The sequence below is a fragment of the Pungitius pungitius genome, chromosome 19 (genome assembly GCF_949316345.1).
Source record: "Pungitius pungitius chromosome 19, fPunPun2.1, whole genome shotgun sequence".
In the NCBI taxonomy this organism is placed as follows: domain Eukaryota; kingdom Metazoa; phylum Chordata; class Actinopteri; order Perciformes; family Gasterosteidae; genus Pungitius; species Pungitius pungitius.
Genome location: NC_084918.1, coordinates 1,126,569 through 1,142,795, shown reverse-complemented (window position 1 = coordinate 1,142,795; position 16,227 = coordinate 1,126,569). Strand labels below are relative to the sequence as shown.

Below are 16,227 nucleotides of genomic sequence, written 5' to 3'. Positions count from 1 at the left end.
TTGTGGTTTTTTACTATTTTATATTGATATCGTTGACCTACTTTTTTCTACCCGGAGGGAAAAAAAGAAATAAAAGTCTGCCCTCTTATTTTTTATTTTTTTAATACAGCAATATAGTATATTATCACTTCCTCTCAAATACGCTAGAAGCATCTGAAGAAAATAGTGTGAATTTTAATTCACAATACATTTTTATCTGTTAAATACAAAATTAAAATATATCAGATGATAAAGAAAACGCACCTTTTAATAGATTTCTTTTTTTTTTTTTACCCGAAATGGCCAAAGACATTAAATTATGAGGAACCCAAAACATTAAGAGTTTTGAAGACGGAAGGACACTCATTACAGCTGTAAAACTGGACTGAACGGCGCATGCTGGACTCACTGGACTCACTTTTAAATCCAACTGTTGGTTGAATAACGGAAGCCTGGAGGGAAAAGATCCTGCAAACAGCTCGACATTTACAGTGATACGAGATAACGATTCACAGAAATAGAATACGACTCTTTACAGTGACGTTGTGACGAAAACATGGACATCTGTGGGTTCGTACCCCAATAAATAAGTCATCCAGCTTTCAAACAAATTCTCAGGCTAAATATAGTTCTAACGTAAAGTATAAAAAGGCCCGTCGAGCAGCTTCCTTCATCGTGAACCCGGCTCCGCGAGGACGTAATGATGACGTAATGACGTTGTGGTCGTTGCAGTAACGGCGTTCAAAGAGAAACACTTTGAGCAGGAAATGTAACTTCTTGTTAATTGTGACATAGAAATGTAATGATTCAAAGAGAAAGATGGCGACCATTCTTTACTCCATAAAGTGTCCGAATTCGCAGCCTTAAAATATATTTTAAAGTTTTGATAATCTAGAAACGGGCAAAGACTTAAAAAGGTTATTGAACGAATTAAACTATCGGCCAAATATTTCAGATATACCGTGAATAGAAATATAAAACTTTGTATTTGTCCTAAGATAACGTTACAGTGGAAGAAAAGCTTAGCTTTTTAACAGCTTAGTAAAACCTAACTTAGACTGTTTGGCTAACTAGCTTAGCTTAAGCTAACGTTACACTGGAAGAAAAGCTTTATCAACAGCTTAGTAAAACCTAACTTAGACTGTTTGGCTAACTAGCTTAGCTTAAATGTGCGTCTCATTATGTCAAACAAACTTAAACAACAAGCTTAGCCTGAAAAAAGAGTGTTATTGTTTTCTAGCTAGCTTTATGTTCTGTTTGTATTTAGCTAACGTTATATTTGACTGACCCTTTAAGTCAGTTAATAGAAGTTTCCTCCTTTCCAACGTCTTTCATTGGGCCTTTTTTTTTAACGCCGTTACCACAACATCCGCAGCGTGATCACACGCGTCGCTGAGTTTAAAAATCCAAACGGTTAAAAATATCTTCAAGGTGCCGTGGCTCCGACTTTTTTCTTTTCAAAATCCTGCCACAACCGATAATTTCTTAATCTGTGATTTACAGGCCAGCAAAATATTTTTCTGTACGGACGAACTCTAGAAAAACGCAGCAAAGAGTTGAACATGTTTTCAGTTTTTCACAGGAAGAAAAAAAAGGGATATTTGGTTGTTGTTTTTTAAATTAAAATCCGCCACCTTCCTGTTTGAGGATGAATCCCCGTTGTGACTTTTCATTTCATTTCGTCTCTCTCCGTCATGGAGCGCATGTCTCGGTGGGAACGGGATTCAGGGATGGACCTCGCCGCCGCCGGCTCGGCGGCCGTCACCGCCGCCGGAGGCGGGGTCAGCGTAGAGAACCAGGAGGACATGGCCGACTTGGCGCTGGTCAACGCTCCGCCCACCGACTGACCTGAGAACAGCAGAGACCCAACGGGTCAGAAAATGTTTGTTTGAACCAGGCGGCGTGAAGCCAATCAAGTGTCTTAAAGCAGCGGCCTCTGTAGTGACCAGCAGGGGGCGACTCCTCTGCTCCCATAGACATCTATGAGGAAATGACTCTACTTCTGTGTAGTGACCAGCAGGGGGCGACTCCTCTGCTCCCATAGACATCTATGAGGAAATGACTCTACTTCTGTGTAGTGACCAGCAGGGGGCGACTCCTCTGCTCCCATAGACGTCTATGAGGAAATGACTCTACTTCTCTCTTGATTTATTCCCTCAGTAAACATTGTAAACATGAGTTTATGGTCTCAGTCTTCTTAAATACACAATGATGTTCATTTAGTGAATGATGGTCCATTTAGAGTCAAACAGACCATGAAGCAGGTGATGCTTTAGGGCGGGGCTACATATGATTGACAGGTCTCTCTCACCACCATAGACATATATGGTATCTCTATGTCACTTTTCCACATTTCCCTATTTCCATTGGCTATGAAAAAAAAAAAAACATGGCGACAGACGTCTTGAGCGACGACTTTTCTTACCCACGGCTTTCCCCGTCTGCACCATGCTGCGACTGGTGGTCATCATGGCGTGGCCGATCTTCTTGCCTCTCTCGCTGTTCTGCACCGAGCTGCAGTGGACAGTGAAGGAGAAACCGGGTTCACGACAGCTCTCCAAGGAGGGGGATTAAGTGACGACGGGAGGCCGAGCAGCAGGTGTTGCGTCAGGTGATCGGAGCCGACCCCGAGAGCGGAAACGAGCGCGGGGGCCACGTTTCACAACAAATGCTCGGCTAAATTCAGCTCCATCTTGAATGGCACAACCCCCCCACCCCCCCCACCCCCGTCAACACACTGACATCCAGCAGGAATCTCACAGCATCGCAGATGAAAGGACGGATGTGGATGCGTGTCAGCTGCTGCTGCTGCTCTGAGCTCCAACACCTTCTAAACGAGCCGAGTGGCTGGAGGGAGGAGACCAGAGAACTTCCACACGTAAATAAACAGAGAACCAGTGAGATGTGTGGACACAGTGGGTAACGGACCTCATGACGTCCTACAAACGAGCCGGTTGCTAAGGCGCCGGTTGCTAAGGCCGCTCCAGGAATCTGTCCTCATCAGATATATATATTTATACATACGATATTATCATAAATCTATTTATTATATGTAATTTATTATTCATTTCTGACTGCAAAAATCGATTGGATTTAACAGGAAACATTAGGTATTAGATTCATTAGTGTATTATTCTACATATATGATCACAGAAAGACCAGAATTACAGGAAAATCATGTTTGAATTATTTCAGAGCAATCTAATATCTTTATTTACATTTCTTACACAGACAATGCCGCAGAAATAAAATGTTCATAATTCAAAGCTTGATCATTAAAAAAAAGCCGCTGACAGAAAGCAGCATTTCCAGAGAGACGCTCGCAGAGGATGACCCAAATAACGAAGACATGTCCTCTCACCGCCGATGGCGAGGAGACACGAAAACACGCCCCGTGTGTGTGTTTAAATATACGATCACCTTTAAATTAAGGGAGGTCAAAACGGTAGGATTTGTCTTTCAAGGGGAAATATAATAAAAAGATCAAATGTATCCTGGAAAAACATGGTTGTGTTCAGAGGTTTTAAAAAGGAACACAAGAGTGAAATAAACTAAAAGCCAAACGTCTTTCCTCTGGTCCCCACACGGGGGCAGCACCCTGCGATAATAACATGAATGAATGAATACTTCTGTCAGCTCGACTGTGTTCATTCACATTTGACGCGTTGTCGTTTTGACACGTATTTGCAGAGAGCAGGAGATGAAAGAGTGAGCGAGGAATGAAAGAGTGAACTCACTGTGAGAGCCGGAGTTTCACGTCAGCAACACTGTACTGGCCCTGGAACGGGTGGCTAAGAACCAAAGAGAGACACATTAGTTATTTATGTGTCAAAAAACATTTTTGTATATAATAAATCCGAAAAATAACAAATATTGTTTGCATAGTTTCCTCATTTTTCATCGGATTTCACTTAACGACGTTATTACCTGGAACGTATTAAGAATACTTCCTGAGAAAAGTTGTAATGAATCATTTCCTCGACTCGAGTAGAAATAAAACATGCACTGAGAGTTTCGCCCACCCACCCCGGCGTGATGGCGGCCATGGCGGGGTGCTTGTTGCTGAACCACACCCGGTGGTTGTGGGTGATCTTCCAGGCCGCCACGAAGGGAACGCCGTAGTCGGCCAGCAGCCTCTCGTTGTCTGAGAGTCACACAGAGACTCTGCATTAGAAACCAAGCAGCCAGTAGAAGAAGAAGAAGAAGTCCCTCCGAGGCTCCGCCCACCTTGCTGCAGGGCGGAGGAGAGTAACGAGTGGAGGTAGAGGGTGAACTGCGCCCTGATCCACTCGTCCCCCCCCTCCCAGCCCGTCCCGTCCAGGAACACGTCGTCCCGGTTCTCCGTCACGTGCTTCACCAGGTAGTCGGCGAAGCGCAGGTCCGCCGTGGTCAGGCTCACGGCCTTCCGGAGCTCCGGGTCCTGGATGTGGACTCCGGCTTCCTCCACCTAAAAACCCCGCGCCCCCCCCCCCCCCCAGGGTTTACAGTCAGAACAGAAGCGAATCAGACGGCTTTACGGTCAGAGGAGTAAAAAAAAAATGCTTCACCTCCACCACGGCGTCGCTGAGGTGCCTCTGCTGGCGGAAGAGGATGTTGGTCGCCCCGGCAACGAAGCCGCGCACCGTCACGTCGGACAGGAGGTGATGCTGCTGCAGGGCCATGTAGGGCAGACACAGGTAACCCTGGCAACCAAAGGTGTAACATCCCAGTTGATATAATAATTATAGTCTTAATAACATCTGGATGTTAGACCTCACTGAGATCACCTTGGTGAAGATGGGCAGCGGCAGGCCGTACTGGTCCTCCTCCAGACCGGACACCAGCCCCTGGACGACCCCCCCCTGCGCGCCGGCGGGCTGCGGCTGCACCGTGATGGGCGTCCCCGCCTCCGGGTCGAAGGCGTCCGCCGGCGCCGGCTCCGCCTCCTTCCCCTCGACCGCCTCTTTGGGAGCCTCCTCCAGCACGCCGGGGTCCAGGGTCTCCCAGTCGCTCTCCGAGGACTCCGGGGAGCCGCGGGACGGCGGCTTCAGGAGGCGCTCGTCCCCTTCCGCGGCGGCGGCGGCGGCCGGGATGTCGGTGGCGGACACGGAGACGAACGCCTCGGCTCCCGAGACGCTCTCCACCAGGGTGGCGTCCTCCGAGGCGCTGCTCCTGGGCCGGTAGTGGGAGGAGTCCACCAGGCCGTGCTCGATCATACCTGCGGCGGTTAAACGGGGGGGGGGAGTAGGAGACGTTACATCACTGCCCGCCGACTCGGGTCTAAACAAGAGATACTGAAGGCGTGTTTAAACATGTTTGATGAATCCAGTCTGTTTAAACTTATATATAATGACGTTATAACGACCTTTGAGCAGCTTCAGTTCTACGCGTCAACTTTGTTGCAGGTTTATTTTTATTTTTTGGAAAAACAAAGAAAAAGGTGTAACGTGCACGAGGAGAGACGCTGACCTGGAAACAACGACAGGACCGTCATCAGAGCCCCCACCAGCCTGTTGACAGGAGACACATAGAAGAGAACCTGCAGACAACAACAACAACAACAACAATCAGACTCAGAGTCCAGGTTTTATATGAGTTCTGAATTACTAGAAAGCATCTGTAACGGCACCTTCTTCTCCAGCAGAATGAGCTTGAAGAGGATGAGGATCTACGAAGGGGAAACACGAGAGTGGATTAGTAATGAATCAGAGGAGCAGCAGACACCTGCAGGTCCGTCTGTGACTCTCCACCTTGTGTCCAAAGTGCAGAATCAGATCCCTCGGTGATAAGCCTGAGGGAAGGAAGCAGAACCACAAATATCTTAGTAGAACATCTGGAATGACTAAACTATTACACCTGTAGGTATTAGGATTCGTATTAACTCCTATAGAAGGATTTCACTGTTTTATTTATCATTTATTTCATTGTGTATTTCATTTATATGCAAAGTATTCTGTTTCATTGTTACTAAAGGGACACATTAATATGTGAATGATGTATATAATGCTTCACTATAAAACACAAATATATATCGATGGAGGAGCTGCACCCACCGAGATACACCTGAGACCCCTCCAGGGCCGAGCCCCTCAGGGAGCCGTTCATGTGGTCATACAGCTCCTGTGGGGGGGGGGGACAGTCAGGAGGAGGCCATGACACAACACTAAATAAAGGTAAACACAGATATATATATATTCTCACCTTTAGAATGGAGATCTGTGAGAAGTCCTTCTCCTCGAAGTAGGCGTGTGTGATGAGCTGCAGTTTAGCCTGAAGCAAACCGTAGAGAGGCTGCAGACCAAAAGGAGGTTATTTAAGCATCTTCATCCCGATGATGACATGATGATCGTTTATCTTCTTAGAGGAAGACAACCGGTGGAGAGTCAAATATCGCCTTCAAACAATCAAACCACGAGCGGCCTCGACCCCTGGAGACAACTGGGGGGTCACCGTGTAGGTCATTGGGGTCACCACGGAACCAGAGGTCACTCACCACTCGACTGAGGACGCAGACGCTCTTCTGGACAGTCTCCCTGGTGACGTCGGCCTGTCGCACCTTCAGGGCCTGATGGCGGAACGAAGACGTGAACATTATTAAACATTTCCGACTTTTAATTCTTCTTAAGTTCATCACAAATATCGATTGGACTAATAAAATAAAGAAGATGATGTCGGACCTTGGCTTCGATTTGGCGATAACAGGAAACCCCGTAGACGCACTTCCTGTCTTCACTCAGCGGCGGCAGATGGAAAAACACCGTGTCTGCAAACACAGAACCACGTGGGTCACGTCACCACGGGAGACACCCGCCGTCTCCCCGGCAGCAGAGCGCCACCTCTTATTTGCACACCGTCTTTTCAAACCCAATTAAAAGTCTAATTGATTATTCTGATTTGTCCCGTTTTTCCTGCTTCCATCAGAACATCGCCCCCCCTTTACTGGCAGCGCCGTGCTCCTCCTCCGTCATTAACCCAATGCTGTCACGCCGCGTGGTCCTCCACAGGACGCTCCGTCCAGATGAACCAGGACCTCCACCCGGATTTGCAGAATGCAAACCAGCAGGTTTTTCTGGCTCTTGTGACTGAATGAATCGACGTGTCGCAGCGAGGCGCTGTGCAGGGATCCGACTCCCGGACTGGACCAACCTGTCAGAGTTTACGATTGTGTGTGCGCGTGATGACTTTCTGTAACCGCCAGCCTCGCAGTGACACAGCGAGGCTGGCGGTTACAGGTCTGCACCAGCTGGTGGTTGTTGTTGTTGTTGTTGTTTTTAAATCAGCTGACCAGGACGAAAAGGAGCTAAAAGACGAGGAGGTTGGAGCTTTAGTTCGAGGGAACATCAGCGAGGCGGCTCATGTTTGATCAGGTGTCGGCTTTCAGCTCCTCCCCAGCGGTGAACTCCCGGGACTGTCACATGACTCACTGTCACATGACTCGCTGTCACATGACTAACTGTCACATGACTAACTGTCACTCTTGTGTTCTGCTGAAATTCTATTAAAAAAAAGCAGCCTCTTTCCACTTAAAAGCAGCGTAAATGTTTTTACAAAAGTCTCCCTCGCAATGAGAGACGAGCTTTTACTCCACAGAAATGTATTCCCACAGAAATGACGCCGGGGGGGGGGGTTACGTGGGGCCTACCTTCCTGGAAGTTGTGCGCTCCGTCGGGCAGCGCCAGGAAGGGCAGGTACCTCCACTCCTCCGGCAGCAGGGGGCTGTCGTGACCCTCGGCGGGCATCAGCGGCGGGTACGAGAATTCCACCTGAAGGTCGGGGGACACAAGGTCAGCAGGTCGGTTCTTTTATTCCTAGTCGTCGGAATTGTTTATTTTTCTTCATACAAACTAAGATTTTGTATTTAACAGCATGTTTGTAGGACCAAGAAAGTAATGAAACACGGATGGTGTCTAATTAACGCATCAATTAACCCCCTGAAGAGCAAACACATTGTTCTCTCTGAGTGCGTCCCTTCAGGGTGGAGTGACAGGAGAAGGATCGCTGGCCCCCATCAGATGACCTCCTGCACCACCCTGGAGGAGGTCATTGATGAGATCATTTCTAGAACTTTTATTATTTTTCTTTCTTCCAATCCAAGTGTTTATCTGCTGATTTGAGGAGGTGAGCCCCACTTTGTTTATCTGACAGCCAGCTGTAGTTAAAACATCAAAAAAATTGTTTAAACTGCTCTCATGATATGCAATGCAATCGATCAATACAGTTTAATATGAATAAATGATTATAAAGACGCTTTTCTCCCAATTGTATCGCTCCTTGGAGTCAATGAAATCCGTTTAAAACCCAAACAAGATCGGTTTATGATGATAAAACAGACCTTTACTCTGGAGAAAATATTTGCTATTTCATCTTTATCTGATATCTAGAAGTTTCATGTAGATCAATGTTTCTTCTGCCAGAGATGAGGAACAGGTAAAGCTTTTACGTGTCACAGAGGAGCAGGTGAATCTAACTATTAGTTGTTATTAAGAGAAAGGAGCTGTGACCTCCTCACGTTGACATCCGGGTCCTAAATCAGCGGATTAATAACAGAAGAGGAAGATGCGCAAACACACACACACACACACACACACACACACACACAGTTGAAACACTGGAGTGGAGAGATGCGCAAAGAGTCAGCAGAGCACACGTTACATAAACCCGCAGAGCCCGAAGCGAACAGCTGATGCTGATGTTGATGTTGGGTGAATAACCACCGTCACCCAGCGAGGACCCGGATGACCAGTCGATCCGCGAGGACACAAAGGCGGAAACGTGCCTTTATTGAGCCGACGGGCGGGTTAGCGCGCTAGCCGCCTTAGCTTCCACGGAGCAAAGGGTTCATGCGCACCTGACAGCCCTTTTTGTGGTGGAATCCGACCACCACGATGTGCAGCACGGGTCCCTTCAGCTCGTCCCTGCAGTGAGACTCCATCCCGGGGCCCCTCCTCCGCCTCGACGGACGTTTTTAACTGAGGGGGCGGCGGCAGGGGGGGGGGGGTCGGATGTAAACACTGTCCCGGACAGAAACTGATTCTTTGCAACCCTCCCACGCGCACGCACTGGTTCCGCGAACACGAACCACCGCCGCGGATTCTCTCTTCCGCTTCGTCCCAACGCGTCAGAGGACGAGCGGGAGCGAGAGGGTTCACTGTCACGCACTTCCGCCTTCGTCTACACATATAATTTATTATAATAAACAAGATGAAGAAAGGCACAGATAGATTGAATAAATAATGATGAATTAAAATATCTGTGAATACCGTAGGCCTGATAATTGCAAGGAACAAACTGAATTGGAATTTCACAAAACCACACAACACAAGTTTACCGCAACGTTACATTTCATGAAACATTACGTTTCACAAAACACAACGAAATATCTTGAAGCGTAAAATTTCCGAAAATACAACAGTCTTTATCAAAATGTATAATTCTATTACTGTATTGTTGTCGCTAATTTGGGTGTTTAATTAAGGATTTTGTACATTGCTGGTAGTTTGTTTTATTTCAATTGTTCATATTTTGTATTAGATGAGATAGTTTGATGATGTAAAATACGGATATTCAAAATAACTTGTAACCATAGCTGTACGATACAATCAATAAATTGTGTGCAGTAAAAGGTGCCATATGCCTCTACGCATAAAATGAAAATATTTAATGAAATAACATAGACTGAACAAGTGCGGCGGGGATCCATCTTGATCCTGACTCGTTTCTCTTTGCTGGAGTCATTCATTACGTCATGTATTGATGAGCACAGCCGGCGTCATCGTGTGGAAATCAATTGGAAAATAGAATTGAATCTTCCAGTCCTCTCAGTTTCTCTTACACTTATTCAAATATGTGTTTTTAATATTTCAGATAAAACATAATTTACTATTCAAGCGGATATTTTAGCGCTGTGAATTCGACGATAGATTCTGGTTTCGGTTGCTTTCGCCTGATTAGTGACGTTCTCCTCTCGATTGCTCCTGCCTGCTGCCAGTTGAATGAACATGGCGGCTACTCCAACCACGAATCCGTCTCAGCTGCTCCCACTTGGTTTGTATATTCAAAAAATATGTCGACTTACTCTGTTAAACAGCTCGTTCTGTTTCACTATTTAATGTCTAGAGTGCTGTGGCGGGAGTTCAGATATTAGGGAGGTTTTGTTAGCTAGCTAACGTTAGCATCATGCTCCCAGGTACCACGGCGGGATGGTCGTTGAGACGAACGTTAGCTTTCTTTGCTAGTGCTACTATCACAACATGCAGAGTAACGGAACACATCTTTAAGTTACACAACAGAATAACAGGAGATATCTTTAAGTTACTCAATGTGTTATGCGTGGCGTTTGCTTTGCACTCAAAGGTCTGTGGGTAATGTACTAACGTATGTTACTTAAGCATTAATTGAGGTACTCTATACTTTTCAGAATGTACTATTTGTCTGCTTCAGCATCAAAGAAAAGGATGAGAGAGTTTATAAAATGTTTGATTCGTTTGAATACAAGTATAATTGAACTGATTAGTCCATTGAAAAAATGTTTCACCGTCTCAACTTATTATTTTTCTTTTCAATAAATATGCTTTGTTCCCAATTTACATACAAATCAATCAGGTGATCAAACTAGTGAAATTAATCATTGGTTGATGGTTTGAAATCAGTTCAAACTCAAACAGCTGCAAGCGATTTAATATTATAGAAATGAGTCAGTCAGTCTAAACACTTTAATATATTAAACACTTTAACCTAAGTAGCGTTGCTAATGCAGTACAATCCATTAACTGAACAAATAGACTTTTTTATTTGTGCATTTCATCCAGTTTGAACAATCAATTGAAAGAATTTGACATATTAAGGACAAAAGGATTAATTGTAAAAATATCTAAGATTGACAATAAAATAATTTAGTAAAAGCGATAAAGTGCTTAGTGGCCTTAATTCATGTATTTAGCAGCAGAATATTTGAAAAAGTAATTGCTTTATTTAATGTTAGATTCTTCTGTGATTGGTTTCTCAATCAACATATTTATCATTTTTGTTGAAAATTTCAAACAAATGCCCAAAAAGCAATACAATCCTCACATTATGAAACTCATCTTTCCTTAAAATATCTCGGAAATATTAAATATGATTTTTGGATTCTGTTGATCAACAAATCATTTACGCTCTAAAGTTAAAAGGCCATAACCTCAAATAGTGCAAAGAGAAAATGACTCAGCGACTTTTTTTTCAGAGCTCGTGGACAAATGCATCGGCTCCCGAATTCACATCGTGATGAAAACCGACAAAGAAATCGTCGGCACCCTGCTGGGCTTCGACGACTTCGTCAGTATCCTTTCCAGTGAAATCACAAATCAGCGTGTGACAAACTGTCCTCATTGTTCCGCTCTCTGTTGGTACTTAACTCCGTGCTTTCAGACATGGTCCTCGAGGATGTGACAGAATTGTGAGTACGCCTCTTGTCTTTCTTTGTTAAATTAAGTTGTTTGTGAGTCGACGGTTTGCTGAATGAACTCAAATGAATCTCGCGTTGCAGTGAAATCACGCCGGAGGGACGGAGGATAACCAAACTGGACCAGATCCTCCTCAACGGCAACAACATCACTATGGTGCGTAAACGCGCCGCCTGTTCCTCACGACCTCCTCCTGACCTTCATGGTTTACATCTACGTGTTTCTGTGCAGCTCATCCCTGGAGGAGAAGGTCCTGAAGTCTGAGACGGGAATCATCACTGATGGGGCGGTGGATTTAATCCATTTCCATGTTGTTCCTGAGTTTGTTGTATCATTGTTTTATTGTTCTTTCTAGGTCTTGAGTGAATATTTTTGTAAGATTCCCTAATTGATTATTTGTTAAATTTGAACTGTATCGCACAGGACGTTTTCTTTTTACAATTAAAGAATCCTTTGAAGAAAAAACATCTGCCAATTAAAATGTGTCACTAACATCTGTACAACAGAGATGAAACTTTGATCAGCTTCTTTTAAAAAGTGAGTTATGTACACGCAGCAGTTTGTAAATTATTCAATCAACGAGTTGATCTAAAATCAAGTAAATGATTCTGTGACTTGTCCCTTGGTTTTTCTCTAGCACCACATGCCACAATGTGCCCACAAGACTGGTATAAATATTTACAATCCACAGACTTTGATCCTATTATATTCTGCAATTGTGTATTTAGTTTTTTTTTTTAAATCAAAGAATAAATTATTGCTTTAACTTAATACGTTACGGTGAAACTGATTACTTAAAGTATCCAGCAGATTAATATAAAATGAGCTCATCTGCAAGCCTTATTATTATTATTTATATTATATTATTTACTTATTATTTTAACATTCATGCTACAATAAGATCTATATATATATATTTGGGGCAAATGCACCAGTCTGCATAAAGAATAGTTCACATGAAATGAGTACTTTTACACTGTGGTATTAGTGTATCGCTACTGAAGAAGCATTTCTGAGAACTTCATCACCGCCGTTCTTAAATAAGCTTCAAATCTAATGTGCCTAATATATACTTTCAATAGTTCTCATTTATTTTCTGGTAGATATTTGTAACCTTCTGTGACCTGGGTTCATTTCCGGTCAACTTTGTGGTCCGGTTTATTTCTAAAGAAATGATATGAGACGTCGATGGAACAATTCTGACAGTATAAACACAACATAGAATTGCTCTGTTACAAGTGTTTTGGGGACGGTACCCCACCTAAGTGTAAAATCTCTCACCCTCCACTGTTTGAATACTGTGTGATAACTATGCACAATACTGGTTAAATACTGAGTGATTATTTGTGATGTTGCTATATGTGTGGTAAAAAAAATATGTGTGCTGAAGTATATAAAGAAGAAACCGCTTCTGCCTCTAACAAGGCGCTTATACATTTAGCATCAACTGTTTTTTGTTTCACTTTGTGAGTGAGCGGTGTTCTAGAAACAAGCTCTCGTATGCATTAACCAAGCCGTTTGTGAAATGTTGCACGTTCTAAAATCCTGCACAGTTTTGGTACATTTAGCATTATATCATTCGTAAAAAATCTTGATGCTTTTCAGTTCAGAGTGCTCCCTGCACATTGGATTGTATTTGCTTTTTTATTACCATTAAATTCATTTCGCAGTTTGTGTTCAATTTTTTTCCTAAATAAAATTTACGAAGACAACATTTTTTCTTAAGGACAACTTTCTTCCCCCCCCCCCCCCCCCCGCTCTCTTATGATAGATGGCTGGATAACCTGAATGCCATCTTTGAAACGACGCTAAACAGGTAAGTGCCGAGTGTCATTGAACCAGCCATTGTCTATAACAGACTAGACCTGCCGCGCAGCTTGGAGGATATGATAGGATAAGGTCGATGGGATTTTGACATTTTTATCAGAGAAGCAAAGGATGGCATGCTCTCGAAGGAGTCACACCGATGTAATATCCGCGTTTAATGATCTGTCTGATCTACTTAAAAAAATTAAGGCAACTTTTTGCATGAATTTATTACATAAAGGAATTACTTAATTTTTTTTTAATTTTTCAATTAGAGTCAACTTACCGTATTTTCGCGACTATAAGGCGCACTTAAAATCCTTTTTTTCTAAAAAAAACGACGCGTGCGCCTTGTAATCCGGAGCGCCATATATATGGATCCATTGGTTGATCCATACTGGTTAACGAGGATCCATTGGAGGGAAAATCTGGTGCCAGCAGCCACGGTAATTCCAGCTCCAACAGCGTATTGTAACGGACTGTGTTTTCATGTTCTGGAGCGGCGTTGCACTTTACAGAGTTTTGGGATGGTCAGTGAAGGGCGCACAATGTTACGTCACTCATCTTAGTGCCACCTATATAGGGACGCGGGAATTGTTGTTGTTTTGGAGAGCGATGGTGTGTTTTTGTTGGGCGTAGGCTACGGCCGACAGTAGCCTGTTTCTCCACAATAAAACCAGAAGATAAGCACATTGTCCAGAGGTTCATTAGCGAGAGTCGCTACAGTACATTAAAGCTCGTAGTTGGATGTCGGGATCGAGCTGACGGTCCACCGTCTGTTCCAGCGCTGCCTGCACGAAAGCATTTGCCAAGAATGTTTTCATTAATCAAGAACGAAAATTGGAGGTTCAGAGATATTGTTAATATCAACATTAACGTTTGAACAACGTTACCATGGGAGTGAAGAGTTTTCAGAATGCTTAATAACGTTTGATTTAGCACAGCCCGATCTAGTGGATGCACAACGGAGCCCCAGTCAAACGTTTTACTGCAGTATCTTCTATGCGCCTTATAATCCGGTGCGCTCTATATATGAAAATTGTTCTAAAATCGGCGATTCATTGAAGGTGCGCCTTATAATTCAGTGCGCCTTATAGTCGCGAAAATACGGTAATTTATCAAGTTAGGTCACTGTAACTTTCTAATTAAAGTCAATGTAATTTTGCATTTAATTCAACTTAAATATACTTGTAATGATCCACCAAAGGTTACGTGACAATTAAACTCTTTTAGCGCTTAGGAGAAATTGCCAAAAATGTGTTTTTCACAAAATTCAAAATGGCGTAAAATCTAGTTAGGCGCATTTACACACCATGATTGACTTTTTTGGAGAGAAAGAGGACCTGTTCCAACTTTCAAGTTGATCGGACATCAGGGGCGGAAACTGGCCTAGTGTGGTCTTTTTAAATTTCTAGAGGGCGCTATAGAGACATTTCTTTATACCCAAACGTGAGACCCAAAAATTATCAACTTTTTTAACAGTCCAGATATCCATGCCAAATTTAACAACTTTTTGAATATGATAAAGGCCCCAAAAAGGCCCGCGGGTTTGTGAGAATAATAATAATTCCTTGAAATACAATAGGTTCCTCTACGAATAGTCGTAGCGAGGACCCTAACAAGGGAACATCTCAGCCGAGGATCTGCTGGTTTCTCCACTTCCACAACTGGGTACTTCCCTGTCTCTTTGGCGCATCAAGGTTCATTTAAAGACACAGATCAGGAAAAGGTGTGGAAGGCGGTGTCCACGCTCTCCTGGTGCGTTCAAGGTCACTAGTTATTTAGACATTGATTTATTGGTTGAATTTATAAACCCAGTTGTGAACCTGTTTTGTAATATTCTACAGCATTCCAGAGGTAGATTTACATTCTTGTAATTCACTTTCAGGGACCAGAGCCAGAGGAACAACGAGAGGAGACTTTAAACACATCTTCCACACTTTCTTCTCTAAAGGGCGAAGCGACCTGCAGACTTCCTGTCGCCTTTGTGAGCGCCACCAATATGGCAATCCCAGAGGACAGCTGGGGACTGGAGAGAGACAACTTGTATTTCAGTAAGGAGCCAAGGCCATCCGGGGAGCCCTACCTCAGCCTTCCCACTCCTCCCCTGACCCCGTCTCCCCCCCTCTCCCTCAGCCCCCTGCCCCCCTCTCGCAGAGTGCCGTCACCGAGGCCAGTAAGCAACTTCAAGGAGTTCACGCCTGATATCACGGCCGATGAAGAAGACGAGACCTTCAGGTTGCGGTGCTCCGGTCCGGGCCTGTACCTGTGCAGCGTGACCGGCCTGGTGTTCCACATGGGGGGCGACGGGGGGGAGGTGGTTTACAGGATCGTCCCCTGGGACCAGAGGCTTCTGGCCCGGCATCGCAAGAAGGCAGCGGGACCCTTGTTCGACATCAGATGTGAGCAGAGGTCCGTGCTCGGCCTTCAGCTCCCACATTGTGAGACCCTGAGTGGCGGGGGGGGCGATTTCCTGTCGGTGGCTCACCTGGAAGACGATGGCGTAGAGTTCCTCCGCCCGAAGGAGGTGACGGAGACTCACGTCCTGGTGGACGTCTCGGGGCTTTCTGCTTACGGCAACGTCAAGGACGAGGACTCTCGCCCCCAGCCGGTCAGAGCGCTGGTTTTGATCTTCTACCGGCCCCCACACGACCAAAACGACCCCGAGTCCCTCCTCAATGTGTTGATGCTCCCGAGGAACGTGGTGCTGCGAGAGGTTCAGCGCATCCGGAGGAACCAAGACAGGGACGAGCGCTACATAGATACACCCCCGCAGTGCAAACTGCACCCGGACCGGGACTACGTCCTCTCCACGAGTCCCCAGGACGACCGGGTCACAGTTCAGCCCAAGAAGGCCGATTTTGACTGCGACAACTACGACAACTACGTCCCGTCCTTCCAGGTGACCCTGGAGACGAGGCTGAACCACATCACGCTGCTTCTGAAAGAAGGCGACGGCTCCCTCTGCGTCTGGGAAAGACGGGTCCCCCTCATCGTCAGGGCGTCCGGCGGCCCGAGCGCT

General features: G+C 44.9%; 2 protein-coding genes across 2 annotated transcripts; one reads left to right on the top strand and one right to left on the bottom strand.

The window, feature by feature from the left end:
* Nucleotides 1-254: 254 nt before the first annotated feature.
* avl9 (AVL9 homolog (S. cerevisiase)) lies at nucleotides 255-9,070 on the bottom strand. The gene is made up of 16 exons (XM_037455860.2): nucleotides 8,807-9,070; nucleotides 7,601-7,721; nucleotides 6,636-6,721; nucleotides 6,452-6,523; nucleotides 6,160-6,249; nucleotides 6,012-6,078; nucleotides 5,709-5,749; nucleotides 5,588-5,626; nucleotides 5,428-5,497; nucleotides 4,746-5,176; nucleotides 4,527-4,661; nucleotides 4,207-4,426; nucleotides 4,006-4,123; nucleotides 3,717-3,770; nucleotides 2,405-2,493; nucleotides 255-1,827 (listed from the first exon to the last, which is right to left on the bottom strand). The coding sequence occupies exons 1-16, from the start codon at nucleotides 8,888-8,890 to the stop codon at nucleotides 1,649-1,651; spliced, it is 1,896 nt and encodes a 631-aa protein (XP_037311757.2). The 5' UTR covers nucleotides 8,891-9,070; the 3' UTR covers nucleotides 255-1,648.
* Nucleotides 9,071-9,734: 664 nt separating this feature from the next.
* On the top strand, nucleotides 9,735-12,018 carry lsm5 (LSM5 homolog, U6 small nuclear RNA and mRNA degradation associated). Its single transcript, XM_037455939.2, has 5 exons — nucleotides 9,735-10,002; nucleotides 11,180-11,275; nucleotides 11,365-11,392; nucleotides 11,483-11,555; nucleotides 11,631-12,018. The coding sequence occupies exons 1-5, from the start codon at nucleotides 9,951-9,953 to the stop codon at nucleotides 11,661-11,663; spliced, it is 282 nt and encodes a 93-aa protein (XP_037311836.1). The 5' UTR covers nucleotides 9,735-9,950; the 3' UTR covers nucleotides 11,664-12,018.
* The last annotated feature ends 4,209 nt before the right edge of the window (nucleotides 12,019-16,227 follow it).

What these genes read in the sequence shown, in the direction of transcription:
- lsm5 (XM_037455939.2), top strand. Translation starts at nt 9,951, where the DNA reads ATGAACATGGCGGCTACTCCAACCACGAATCCGTCTCAGCTGCTCCCA. An exon ending in GGGCTTCGACGACTTCGTCA is followed by an intron (nt 11,276 to 11,364) that starts GTATCCTTTCCA and finishes CCGTGCTTTCAG; the next exon opens with ACATGGTCCTCGAGGATGTG. An exon ending in CTCGAGGATGTGACAGAATT is followed by an intron (nt 11,393 to 11,482) that starts GTGAGTACGCCT and finishes CTCGCGTTGCAG; the next exon opens with TGAAATCACGCCGGAGGGAC.
- avl9 (XM_037455860.2), bottom strand. Translation starts at nt 8,890, where the DNA reads ATGGAGTCTCACTGCAGGGACGAGCTGAAGGGACCCGTGCTGCACATC. An exon ending in TCTGCGTCCTCAGTCGAGTG is followed by an intron (nt 6,250 to 6,451) that starts GTGAGTGACCTC and finishes TTTGGTCTGCAG; the next exon opens with CCTCTCTACGGTTTGCTTCA. An exon ending in TTCTGCACTTTGGACACAAG is followed by an intron (nt 5,627 to 5,708) that starts GTGGAGAGTCAC and finishes TCCCCTTCGTAG; the next exon opens with ATCCTCATCCTCTTCAAGCT.